Source organism: Bufo gargarizans, chromosome 2 (assembly GCF_014858855.1).
Source record: "Bufo gargarizans isolate SCDJY-AF-19 chromosome 2, ASM1485885v1, whole genome shotgun sequence".
Classification (NCBI taxonomy): domain Eukaryota; kingdom Metazoa; phylum Chordata; class Amphibia; order Anura; family Bufonidae; genus Bufo; species Bufo gargarizans.
In genome coordinates this window covers 113,839,717-113,853,515 of record NC_058081.1, presented here as the reverse complement: position 1 = coordinate 113,853,515, position 13,799 = coordinate 113,839,717, and the positions used below count along the sequence as shown (strand labels likewise).

The 13,799-nt window shown below is 49.5% G+C and overlaps 1 protein-coding gene across 1 annotated transcript in view; it reads right to left on the bottom strand.

Annotated features, from left to right (window-relative positions):
• LOC122929570 (protein FAM169B-like) overlaps positions 1 to 13,799 on the bottom strand; it is an 89,164-nt gene that overhangs the window by 52,837 nt on the left and 22,528 nt on the right. The window contains exon 4 of the mRNA XM_044283193.1: positions 12,993 to 13,078. Within this exon, the coding sequence (XP_044139128.1) occupies positions 12,993 to 13,078 (86 nt within the window). The remainder of the gene's footprint in view (positions 1 to 12,992; positions 13,079 to 13,799) is intronic.

The window sequence follows — 13,799 nt, the reverse complement described above, 5'->3', positions numbered from 1 at the left end:
ACGACTGATACGGAACACAACCGTACAGGACAGAAGGGGCAGAGAGAACTCCTGTAACGGCTCCAAGGACAAGATTGGAGCGCCGAGAGTACAGTACAGAGGAACCAAAGAGCCACTCCGAGGAAGAAGGTCTGGACAGGCCCCGAGGGCCGGGGAACGCTGGAAGAGGAAGGACAGCGCCGACACTTGACACTTCAAGCAAAGGAGTCCCAGTCCCAGGTCCAGGCCGGACTGGAGAAAGACAGAACCATGGGGGGGAGAAGGGCAGAATGGGGAATGCCCAGCTACCCACCGACACCCAGACAAAAAAACCCTAAGTCCAACGACAGATCCTGGACGAAACACAGCCAGGAGCGAACAGTAGCGAGCCCGCTGGAGTCACCTGGGCAAGCGGATAAAAACCCAATGTGACCAGGCGCAGACCAGTAACACGGGCAGAAGGGTCGGCAAAACTGGTCCCGTCGGCCTCCGAGCAACGTTGTCCCGTATCCCCCGGAGTGGGGGAGCAGAAGGACAGACGGAAGGGAACCGAAGGGTCCACCCAGCATCCGCCAGATGCCAGGACAAGACAGGCTAAAGTCCATGCTTATGTAGCCACCACAGGAAGACTATCTACAGTCCTGGTGTGGGAGATCGAAGGACAATCTGGACCGAAGGGCAGTCCCCCCAAGTTACCAAGAAGGTAAGTCTACAGCAGGACCATAGCCTAGAATGGAAAACGCAATCTGCACCCAGCGGGAGGACAGAACGCGGTAGACCCAGCAAGAGGCACACAGCTAATACAGCCAGTGTGAACAAGGGAGACAGTACGAGACCAAAGGAACACCGGAACCATCCACATGAACAACCATGCTCCCCCCAGAGGGGAGGACAGTGAAGGAACAGCCTCTGAAGCCTGGCCGGGCAGAAGCCACATCGGCGTGATCCGTACCGAACGGGGAGCCAAACAGAGCCGGCGAGACAAGGTAGTCGAGACAGAGGCCGGCATCACACCCCCCAACCGAAAGGAGGAGTGGGCAGCAGGGAAGTCATAGGACAGCCCAAAAGCAGAACCCTGCTACACTGTGAGACGCCAGGTTCACCGCCTCGCAGAAGGCAAATACCCTGAAGAACCCAAGGTGGAAGTCCTCCGGACCTGGGTAATAGAGCATCCAAGAGAAGTTGGGTGATCTTCCCGAGAAGAGTGGCCCGAACCTGGTAGCAGATCAGACCGAAGCGTAGAGGGCGCCAAGAGGAAGGACTCATACCACACTGCATCCGAAGAGGAGGAAATGGTAATAGGCGAAGGAACCATAGTCCCGCCAGAGCCAACGAAGAATCCGAGGGGCGCTGCAGACAACAGCACGCATCTAGGAACCACGAACACATCCCGGGAGGAAGGGCCAACGAAATGAATGAGTACCACCCAGCTCGGTGCAGTAGAGAGCACAGAGCCCTCCGGGTCAGGTGGACAGAACGATCTCTGTAGAGACGAGTGCAAGGCTTGCGGCAAGTAACCCAAGAGAACAAAGGGATGTCGCAGGAAGGAGGGGAAGCATACGTACGAGCAGCCCCGTAAGCAGTGAGAAGGCCAACCCACCTACAGGAGGAGAAGGCATAAACGGCCCAAACAACGCACAAGAAACGGCCGCTCCCTGCAAAAAAGTCACTCAGAGAAGAGGGCCAGCCACAGAGTGCCCCAGCATCTATGGAAGTGCAAAGTGCAACCTGAAGGGGAGTTATGCATAAGCCTAGCATGGCACGCGATGGAACGTAAGCAGTCCGCCCCGAAAGAGGGGAAATGAACCTGGCAAACTGCAGTCGGCAAGAGTGCAAAGGCCCACCCCAAAAGGGGGTGACGCCTAAGGCCGTACCTACTCCAGAGACATAGGACATACCATATAATCCTGCAGGAGCGCAGGAGGTCCACCTAGTGAAAGGGGGACATGCACAGGGTTATCCTAGCATTAAGAGAGCGTGCAATAATTCCCCCAACACCGAACTTTGTGAGAGTGCAACCACTCCGCCAATGAAGGGGACATGTACAAGTCCAGCACAGCACGTACAAGGACAGCCGTGAATCTCATGAGCGTGCAAAGGTCCGCCCCTGGAATGAGGGGTGGTCACACACAAGGCCAGCACCGAATCCAACGGGAGTGCAAGCGTTCCACCCATGTACGGCGCTGGTGCGATGTGTAAACATGACGCCCGCTTGCACGTGCAGCGGGCGTCATGCACATGGCCAGCATCCCATCCAGGGAGAGTGAGAGCACCCTGCCATGTACGGGAGTCATGCACATAGCCAGCAACGTACTGGCGAGAGACAAACACAGTCAGTGAGAATGTGTGTATGTCGCCTGAGGAAGGGAGGCATGCCCATGGCCGGCAGCGAATGCGAATCCAGTGAGAGTGCGTACACCGCCCACGGAAGAGGGGCCATGCACATGGCTGACAGCGGATCCAGCGAGAGTGCAAGCACCCCGCCATGGAAGGGGTTCATGCACATGGCCAGCAACGCACCGGCGAGAGAACAACCACAGACAGAGGGAGTGTATGCATGCCGCCTGAGGGAAGGAGGCGTGCCCAAGGCCGGCAGCGAATCCAATGAGAGTGCAGCATACCACCTATGGAAGGGGGTCATGCCTATGGCCAGCCGCGAATCCAGTGAAAGCGCAGCGTTCCGCCTATGGAAGCGTGTCGTGCACCTGGCCAGCACCGCATCCGGTGAGAGTGCAGATTTCCGCCTAATAAAAGGGGGACATGTACATGATCGGCAACAAATCCAGTGAGAGTATAGCATTCCGCCAATGGAAGGGGGTCACGCACATGGTCGACCGCGAATCCAGCGAGAGTGCTGCGTTCCGCCAATGGAAGGGGGACGTGCACATGGCCAGTACCGTATCCGGTGAGGGTGCAGTATTCCGCCTATGGAAGTTGGTCACGCACACGGCCGGCAGCGAATCCAGTGAGAGTGCTGCGTTCCGCCTATGGAAGGGGGACGTGCACATGGCCAGCACCGTATCCGGTGAGAGTGCAGTATTCTGCCTATGGAAGGGGGTCACGCACACGGCTGGCAGCGAATCCAGTGAGAGTGCAGCGTTCCGCCTATGGAAGGGGGTCGTGCACATGGCCAGCACCGTATCCGGTGAACCTGCAGCAATCCGCCTAAGAAGGTCATACACAGGGCCAGCCCGCAGCCAGGGAGAGTGCAGTATCCCGCCTGGGAGGGGGGGGTCATGCCCATGGCAGGCACCATACCTGGAGAGGGTGACGAATGCTGCCTACAGAACTGACCGCATGCACTTGGCCCGCGCTGCATCCCGGGAGAGGGCAAGAAACCGCCTAAAAGGGGAAATGCACCTGGCAGCGACGCAGGCTGGGAGCGCGAAACCATGGTGCCTATGGAAGGGGGGCATGCAGACAGGCAGCACTACTGCGATGAGGCTGCAGCGTCCTGCGCAGCCCACAAGAATCTGTTAATTCATTATTATTTCATATTTTATTTATTTATTTTTTATTTATCTTTAATTTTCATTTTAAAAATTTTTTTTTTTTTTTTTTTGTAAAACAGCCTCTCTGAGGCTAAAGGGGAACCACCATATAGGGGCACAGATTCTCTTGATGCAAGAGAAAAAAGGGGTGGCCAACCATACAGGCCCATTGGGAGCCGGCCTGCACCCAAAGGGTTAACAGGGAGCCGGCCTGGGGGCCGGCGCTGCGAACCACTGGGGGCGGAGGAAGCCCCAGGCGGGAAGAATTCGCGCCTGGAGAGGTACCCGCCCCCTCCAACAAAGGCCAGAATTTCGCGGCCTAGTAGGCCGTAAAGCCGGGGCCTAAATTTGTGCGGCGCCCGGCCGACCGGGGCCGCATAGTATTATATACCGCCGGGACTGAGGCGGAGCGGCGCATTAAACCGGCCGCGGGAGCCCACCCCGCAGGCCGGAAGAGTCGGGCCCAAATGGAGTGCCGGAATTGCGGCCCCGCAGGCCCGATGGCGGCCCAGCAGGTCATTGCGGCGCCCGGCCGCACCGGAATGTCCATGCCAGCCGGAGGCGAGGTCTGTCAGGAGCGGGCCCCAGGCCCTGAGCAACGCTCCGGTAAGGAGATGGGGGGACCCCGAGATCGGGTGCCCGCGTAGTATCATATACCGGCGGGACATTAAAGGGGGACAGCAGCTGCATGTCCTATGGGGGCCAGGAGGGGGAGGGGGGAAGCAGGGAGCAGACTGCCGCCCTGCGGCACCCCAGGGGCCAGCCTAGATCCAGCAGTGGAAGGGTTAAGGTTTGTCCAGGGATTCGAACTCATGACCTCTGCCATCAGAGGCAAGGCATTCACCATCACAGCTATGAAAGCTGTTCAGAGAGGCACAGTATGGGCCATGGGGGGGGGGGGGGGTTAGGCCCGCAGGAGACCGGGTGGTGGTGGTGGTGGAAAGGGGGGGGTCGTAGGGCTGGAGAAGCCAATCTCTCACCATAGCCGTCTTCACCCTCGGTCCATTCCAGCAGGGTCGCCCCTTCAGCTACTGGCACCGTAGTGGCAGGACGCTGGAAGAGGGGCTTGGCGTGCGGGCGACCCTTGCGCTGGCGGGATACAGGGGAGCTGGGCTGCCCTGGTCCTCCTTGCCTTCTGTGGGGGAGGCAGCAGTGCGGTGACCGGCACTGGCGCAGCTCGACCCCGGGAGAAACAGAGAGGTCTAGTGCGACTCTGTTGTCCCTGATGATCTGGAACAAAAAGAAAAGAAAAAAGAAAAAATCAAAATTTAAACAAGGAGAATCAGCCCTGCAGTAGCAGGGAGTGTCTTGCCTCCTTGGACACTAAGCAAAAACTGGCAGTCTCTCTCTCCAGGCTGAGGGTATAGCTGTGGAGGAGGGGCTTAACAGTTTTCACTTAGTGTCACGCCTCCTATGGAGATGAGCTATACCCAAGGTCTTCTGTGTCCCCCAAGGAAACTGGGCGAGAAAGTGAGATTTTGTGATCTGTTTACAGTGCTGCGTGGCCGCTGCTGTGGCTCTGATGCTGTGTCCCTGCATTGTTAGGGCCCAGTGCCTGGGGGCTTATCCTAACCACAGGGTTGCTGTTGGACTGCTGGGTCTCACCACCCGAGCGTGCGGTGCTGCGGGGACCATGGTCACCACATGGTGGTGCAGAAAATTACAATAGGGACCCAATTTAAAGAGATCACTTTGACGTGAAGAGTGGGCCTATGTATTTTGTCAAATAGTATATGAAGTGACTCGAATATATAGTTTATAAATGATGCTGAGAAGCAATAGATCAATGCATAACAAGTGGATGTGCCATCCATGTTCTCTTTTTGCTTTCTACAGAATAACTTTATTCTGCAGGTCAGTACAATTATGCCAATACCAAATTAAAATTTGTATTTTTACTTCTTCTGCACAACTAAAACTTTCTTCAAAATCTTTTTTTCATTGTCGTCCTTCAGCAGCAGCACCCACAGGCATTTCTAATCCTCCTGAAACATAGGACAAGAGATGGCAATTAATCAATTAATAGCAGATCCTATATTACTCCTTAGCTTAGAACCTCCCACTGTGTTTTCTTCTGTCCTTCCTGGATAGCCTCCTTCTATGAAGGAGGCAGAGATGTTGGGAAGTATATTTTTATTATTATTAACTTCATATTTACTCCCTAGGTCGGTCTGTGCACTTTATAGCCATTGCTTAGAGTTAAGGGCTGGGGTTCAGCTACTATATTAGTCGGAAGGGCTACAGTGCTGTTCACTAGTATTGTCATTCTTTGCTTTAAAATTTACCAAATGCTATGCTATTGTAATGCCTATTAAGCCTGCTTCGTTGCTTCCTTCATGCGGCAGTAGGGTTAATTTCTTTACCTTCGGTGGTGGTAGTGGAGCTTCCCTCTGGAGGTTCCGCCTCCTCACGGCCGACGCTGCATGCATGTGTCCCAACGCATGCGCGGCTACGCAGGAAGGAGGGAGGGATAAAAACATGGCGGCGCCCATCTTCCACGCCGCTCTGCGGTGCGCTCCTACACTCCTGTGAAGGTAAGAGAAGCTTCTGCATCCTAGAGGTGTTAGGCTTCCTGCTTATTTAATATCTGTGTTCTCCTTTGGTTTCTAGTGGATATTGCAGATGCTGGATTCTGTTCAATCTTCTCAAATTACACCTGCCTGTGTGTTCTGCTCTCCTGGGTAAGAAGGAGAGGGAATAGAGAGAAAGGCAATCTTTCTCAGTTCCATTTGCAGTTTTCTTATGTTTATTCCTTAGAAGATTCCCTGTGCACGGTGAGGTTTACACTGTAGGTGCTCCTTCTATAGGTGGAGGTTGTTAGTCAGATCTCTCACTTGTGGTATTAGCCGTTAAGTCTCTAGTACAATAAGGCAGAATAAACGGTTATTCTGGGCTGAATATATCTGTGACTTGTCAGATTGCAGGGGATGCACAGCTTAGGGACTGGCAAGTACCAGCTTTGGAGTCTGACTGTGAAACCCTGGTTCTTAAAAAAAAAAAAAAGAATTCATGCTTTACTCTGCTCTATTGTAGATGTCTCAGGGTTCTGAAGACAGAAGCTCCTCCGCAGGGAAGTCTGCTGGGAAACGCAAACATTTGTCCTGCAGATCGAGTAACACCCCCCCTGCCGGATGGTTCTATTTCGACTCAGACTGCAGAGCGAACGATTTTCCTGTGGAGGATCAGCCCTTATCCAATAAGGATGTATTTTTGTGGATGAAGGACTTTGTCCATGATGCATTCAAACAATTCAAACAATCACCAGCTAAAGATAATGAAACCGAAAGTTCTGGAGATGGAGTTAAGGCCAGGTGCTATTTCTGAAAGAATATATTCATCCCCCAGGGAATCTGACATGACAAGGTCATAGACGAGATTGACTTCTGAATTGGAAGGTAGTGATCAGGGCCTGAATCTATCTCCATTGTAGAAAATGTCAAGGTTATTTAAATCCTTGAAGCCCGAGGCCGTATTACAGGCCGAGATAATAGGGGACGAAGGTATCCCTAAAAATCCAGAGCCTTTAAGGTAGACCCTATAGTAAAGAGGCTTATGGTCAATGAGTGGAAGACGCCAGATAAGGGACCAATATTTAATAAGAGGTTTAAAAACCATGTGTATGACAGAGCAAGAAGAGGAAAAACTGTGGGGAGAACCCCCTAAAGTAACCCCCTAGATGTTGCCATATCAAAATTATTTAGACGCACTTTATTCCCTAGTGAGGATGGGTCTAATTTTGCGGTTGGATAATGCTTTGCGCAGAAGTTACCTTTCAGCCTCAGGCCAGGTGAAGGCAGCTCTATCCTCTTATACGGTTTCTATAAACCTCCTTGCATGGCTTCTCCAGATGGAGGAAGACATAGATAGAGGTGTACCAAGAGATATATTATTATCTTTTAAGAAGGTTGCTCTGGCTTCCGATTTCCTCTGTGATGTCTCAGTGCAGCAGGCCAGATTTGCACCCCGGTCCATGGGTAGAAGATCTTTATAGATAAAAACCTTGGGGGGCAGATGTCCACTCAAAGAATACACTCTGTGCAATGGAATTTTGTCTGAATAGGCTCTTCGGACCAGAGCTGGACTTGCTCATGGAGAATCTGTCAAATAAAAGGGAAGTCCCTTCTTTATGCTGCTACAAAGTGGTATTCTTCCTTTCGTTCATCCAATAGAGGCGCGGAGCACAGAAGATCAGAGAGAGGAGAGATATCTGCGGCAAAAGGCGGTATCTCCAGAGGATCCTCCACACTGCGGAGAAGAATCCGTGGTAGAGGGGTCCCTTCCTCCAAACGAAAATTGGACTTCTGACGCCAGAGTTATGCCTGTGGGGGGGGGGGGGGGGGGTTAAGCGATTTTTATGCAGAGTGGGAAGAGTTAGTGAAAGATCTATAGGTCCTGGAGACCGTAAAAAATAGCTATCGTATAGAGCTGTATTTCCAGCCCCCAGACAGAGCAAGCCATAAGGGAGTTTATTCAGATGAATGTACTAGAGCCTGTCCCAGAAGGAGAGATCTTTCAGGGCGAATATTCAAGTGCATTCCTAGTCCCAAAACATCAGGTGAGGTGGAGGACTATTGTGGATCTGAGTTATCTAAACAGGTTCATACAAAAGAATAGTTTCCATATGGAAACGGTTCAGTCCGTTCTAAATCTGCTGGAACCAGGAGATTACCTCGCTACAATAGATTTAAAACATGCTTATCTACACATACCCATTCACAAAAAGCATCGGAAGTTCCTGTTCATAGCAGTTTATCTGGGCAAACAGCTATATCATCTGAAGTTCACGGCACTCCAATTCGGGATTTCATCAGTCCCATTCATATAGGTGGTGGCACTGATGGTTGCAGGCCTCAGAGAATTAGGGATAACTGTAATCCCATATTTGGACTACTGGCTGGTGAAGGGGACGAGCGCAGAGATACTCAACATGCATCTCCAGTTAATCTTCGACAGAATTCCGGCTTTAGGTTGGATAGTCAACAGACAGAAATCCAGTATTATCCCATCATAGAAGAAGCAGTTCCTGGGATTCATTTTTGGACACCAAAGAGATGACTGTCTCCCTTCTGGCGAAGAAGATGAACATTCTGTGCCAGAATGTACAGCTCCTGAGGCAGGTCGGACCTGTATCCCTTTGTCAGATGATGAAGACACTGTCTCTTAAGACTGCTGCTAGGCAGGCAATTCCGTGGATGAATTGGCACACAAGATGCTTACAATGGGAAACTCTGCAGAAGTGGGAATGAGACCTGTAATTCTGGACATTAGTCCCCAAGGAGACAAGAAACTCCCTGAGGTGGTGGATGGCTCTATAAACAATGGCAGTAAGTATGCCCTTCCCAGATGGACCAAGGTCCCTACCGATGTTTCGGCTACAGGATGGGGTGCCCACATGAGGGGCCAGAGGGCAAAAGGAACCTGGACCCCAATGGAAATATTATTATCCTCAAATCTCAGAGAGATGAGAGCAGTATACAATGCCCTAACACAGTTCCATCCCTTGGTCCAAAGACGAGCCATAAGAGTAAAATTGGAGAACATGACCACCGTTGCGTATTTAAATTGCCAGGGGTACCAGATCCTTATCCCTCCTCAAAGAGGTGGAGCGGATCTTAGTATGGGCGGAGGCCAATATTCAATAGCTGTCAGATATACACATCAGAGGAAGGAGGAATGCTGTTGCAGACAGTCTAAGCTGCAACTTGCCCCTCCCGGGGGAATGGTTATTGGACCTGGAGATATTCTTTCAACTCAAGAGGTGGTGGGGTCGACCCCCAGGTAGATTTGATGGCTACCTGAGCCAATGCAAAAGTGCCTCTGTACTGCTCCCTGTTCAGGGAAGACAACCCTTGGGCCCTAGATGCCCTTTCAGTCCCTTGGGACTTCAGGCTGGCCTACATACTTCCGCCCATTCCTACCAAAGGTCTTATAGAAGTTCAAACGGGACCAGATCCTAATATGTCCGTACTGGCCTAAAAGGGCATGGTTTACCCTGCTTATGCTGATGAGCAGGAAAACCTTCTGGAGGCTCCCACAGATTCCACACCTGATAACTCAGGACGGCAGATGTTGTCCAGATCTACACTAACTGCAATTGACGGCCTAGATGTTGACTGACCCCTTTTAATAGGACAGGGCTTATCAGATGCGGTAATAAGAACCCTATTACAATCCAGAGTACACATAACAAATAAAGTGTACCTCAGAATCAAGAAGGTGCTCGATCTTTGGGGTTGAAGAAATGGAGTATCTTCCCATTCTCCTAAAATTTAGGATATCCAGAACTTCCTGCAGGAAGGATTCGACAAAGGTCTAAAGCCGGGTACGATTAAGGTACATATATCAGCCTTATCGGCTTTGTTAGGCAAACAATTATCCAGGGAGCCGCTAATACAAAGATTTGTTAAAGCAGTTAGAAGAATCAGACCTCAGGTCATCGACCCGATTCCGAAGTGGGACCTTTGTGTGGTCCTGGATCAACTATGTAATGTTCCTTTTGAACCACTGCAGGAGTTACATTTAAAGTTTGTGTCCATGAAAGCCTGTTGCTTACTAGCAATCTCTTCGGCCAAACGGGGGAGATACAGGCCCTAGCATGTGCCGAACCTTACTTAATTTTTATTCAAGACAAGGTCTTACTAAGGACTTTGCCAGCTTTTCAGTCTAAGGTTCCATCTTTTGTTAAAGGGCTTCTGTCACCAGATTAAACCCTATTAAGCTACCTGACATTAGCGATGTACTAATGTCAGCTAAACCTAACTAGCCTATTCCTACTTTTATCTATGCCCCCGTTACGCCAGAAATCTAACTTTTCTAATATGCTAATTAGCCTCTAGAAGCAGGGGGGGGGGCGTTGTTCCTGCTCCTAGAGGCTCCGTTCTCACACCTTGGTCGCCTCCCTCCAAGTCCTGATTGACAGGGCCAGGCAGCGCTCGCATCTGTCTGCCAGCCCTGTGCTCTGGTTCAGCATTCAGCGCAGGCGCGTTGAGGGAAAGACACTCACAGGCTACCAGCTTCCTCACCGTGCCTGCGCCGAATACTAAATGGAGCGAGATTTCACCAGAGCACAGGGCTGGCAGACAGATGTGAGCGCTGCCTGGCCCTGTTAATCAGGACTTGGAGGGAGGCAACAAAGGTGGGAGAACCGAGCCTCTAGGAGCAGGAACAACGCACCCCCCCCCCCCCCCGCTCCTAGAGGATAATTAGCATATTATAAAAGTTAGATTTCTGGGGTAACGGCGGCATAGATAAAAGTAGGAATAGGTTAGTTAGGTTTAGCTGACATTAGAACATCGCTAATGTCAGCTAGCTTAATAGGGTTAAATCTGGCGACAGACTCCCTAATCTAAATCAGCAAATGGAGTTACCAATTTCTTTTCCCCAAATCCGTCTTCAGAGGAAGAAAGTAGACTTCACTCACTGGACGTGGGAAGAGCCTTAGAGATAAATGTCCAAAGAACGAATACGTTCAGGAAGACGGACCACCTGTTTGTTTCTCATTCAAGAAAAACAAAAGGGGAAAATCTGACAAAAGCCTCCTTGTCCAAATGGATAAGGGAGGCTATCACTTTTATTATGAGCAGAAGGGTCTTGAGATACCTAAGCCTATAAAAGCTCATTCAAATCGTGCGATGGCTACATCGTGGGGAGAAAAAAAATCGGTCCCCATAGACCAGATCTGTAAAACAGCGTCATGGAGCTCTTCCAACACATTTATGAAAAACTACAGACTGGATATGCGGCAAAAGGGAGAGACAGCTTTTGGCAGAGCGGTAATAGAGTCTGCGGTATAATGAGAGCCCTCCCCTTAGGATTAATTGCTAAATCCCCGTGGGTGCTGCTGCTGAAGGACGACAAGGAAAGTGTAATTTTTCTTAGAGTAAATTCTCTTCGCTTTAATCCAAAGCAGCAGCACATAATTACCCACCCAATAAAACAATTTTTAAAACAGACCGGAGTGGTTTATTGTTTCTCTTAGGTTTATTTAGAATTACACAGTGGGAGGTTCTAAGCTAGGGAGTAATATAGGATCTGCTATTAATTGATTAATTGACATCTCCTGTCCTATGTTTCAGGAGGATTAGAAATCCCCGTGGGGGCTGCTGCTTTGGACTAAAGGAAAGAGAATTTACGGTAAGATAAATTACACTTTTACGTTTTGCGTCTCAGCATTCAAAGACCTATAATATTTTTCTTATGACTTCTTGGTTGCTTCTTTTTGCATTTTTTTCTGGAATGAACAAAAAATTGCAATTTTTATTTAGCATTTTTGTTCAATGTATGGGAGACCAAGATGAATGAGAAGCACCTAAATAAAATAGGGACTTCATGGGAGGACGGCTAAGGGTCTTTTATTTGCAAGATTTCTTTTTTTTATTATTAAATGTTCTAAAAGCTTAAAGAGGACTTTTCACCACTCCTGACATGTTTGTTTTAATAGTTTCATGCATTTCCCATGTAATAACAATTCTGGAGCCTCTATTCTTATGGCTCTATGTTGTGCCATTCCTTTATCATTTCTACTAGAAGTTATGAATGTATTGCTAGCAGTCTGCAGTAAGGGTACAGAGGGGAGGTAACAAGTTGGGGGGTGTACCTGCACAGTCTGAAAATGGCAGCACTGATTGGATACAGTGAGTCTGTGCAGGGACACACCCCCAACTGGTTACCACCCCTCTGTACCCTTACTTCAGACTGCTAGCAATTCATTCACAATTTTTAGTAGAAATAATAAAGGAATGGTATAATATAGAGCCATAAGAATAGATGCTCCAGGATTGTTATTACATGGAGAATGCATGAAGCTATTAAAACAGACAAAAGGTCCTCTTTAAAGAGGTTTTACAGGTTTATGGCCTTCATTAACTAACCTCAGGAGAGTGTAGCACCTATTGAAAAAAATCATACGCACTTGGCTCCATTCAGCAATCTTCCAGTTCCAGGCCTGATTACTTGTGACCAACGGATGGATTGAGTGCGCCACTGCAATCAATGACTGGCCTCATAGGCGGGGTGTCCCCAAGCCGCATTTCACTGTGGGTCACGTGCAACTTTGGGACATGTCACTGCCAGTCATTGACTGCAGTATTGCAAACCCCGTTTGTACCCTGGCCAGATGTAAAAAGGCCAGGGACTGGAAGGTCGCGAACAAAGCTAGGACGCAGGAACAAAGAAAAGGAGAGCAGGTGAGTATGATTTTTTTCGTTAGTTACCACACATTCTGGGGGCTTGTTAATAAAGGCTATAATCCTGGAAAACCCCATTAACCAAGTGCAATGAAATACTATAATATTACAATTCACTGCGGTAAATAAAAAATCACTTGGGTAACATAAAGAAACACACCATATGCGGACTGAGTCACATTTAAACACAGTCCATATTCCTGCTCTGATGCACTCAAACCACTGTACTGAAAGGCATCCATCTGCATGGCCGCGATGTTATACTACATTTCCCTTGCAGTGCCTGTATAAGTAGTAGTCTCTGATGAGAAAAAGGCTTTAGATAAAAAATACTCACCTGTTTCAGACTTTGTTGGACTGGAACACATGATTGTAAGATATCAGCTACACACCACCACTTGTTATTGAAGTACACAGCCAAAACTAGGATGACACAAAAAGTAATAAATTAAAATATAAAAAAAGACATCCACAACATGAAATGTTTTTAACTAAAAAACAAGATTTTTGGAAAACTTACCAGTAAAATCTCTTTCTCAATCTTCATTGGGGGACACAGAAACCATGGGTATAGCTATACCCCCTCCAGCTTGGAGAGAGAGCTTCAGTTTGTGAGAAGCAGTAGGAGAAGCAAGTAAACCAACAAAAAAACGTGTAGCAGCAACAAGAACCGAACTAGGTTCTAACCAGCAACAGCCACAACTGTGGCCGAACAACAACACTGGGTAGGTGCTGTGTCCCCCAATGAAGAGCGAGAAAGAGATTTTACTGGCAAGTTTTACAAAAATCTTGTTTTCTCGCCCATATTCATTGGGGGACGCAGAAACCATGGGACGTCCGAGAGCAGTCCACAGGGAGGGAAAACCACAGACCCATAGAGCAAGCGCCCCTGCAGGAAACTAAGAACTGTCGCCTGCAAGACCACGCGGCCCACGCAGCGACCTTCGATGCATAAGTATGCACCTGGTTATTTCTGGAGAACATGTGTAAGGAGGACCGGGAGCCACCTTACACAACTGTGAAGCCGAAGCACGATTCCTCCTAGCCCAAGAAGCGCCCACCGCTTTGGGGGAGTGAGCCGTGACACCTAAGAGCGGAACCCTGCTCCGAGCGCGGTAAGCTGCAGCACTGACCGAATCCAACG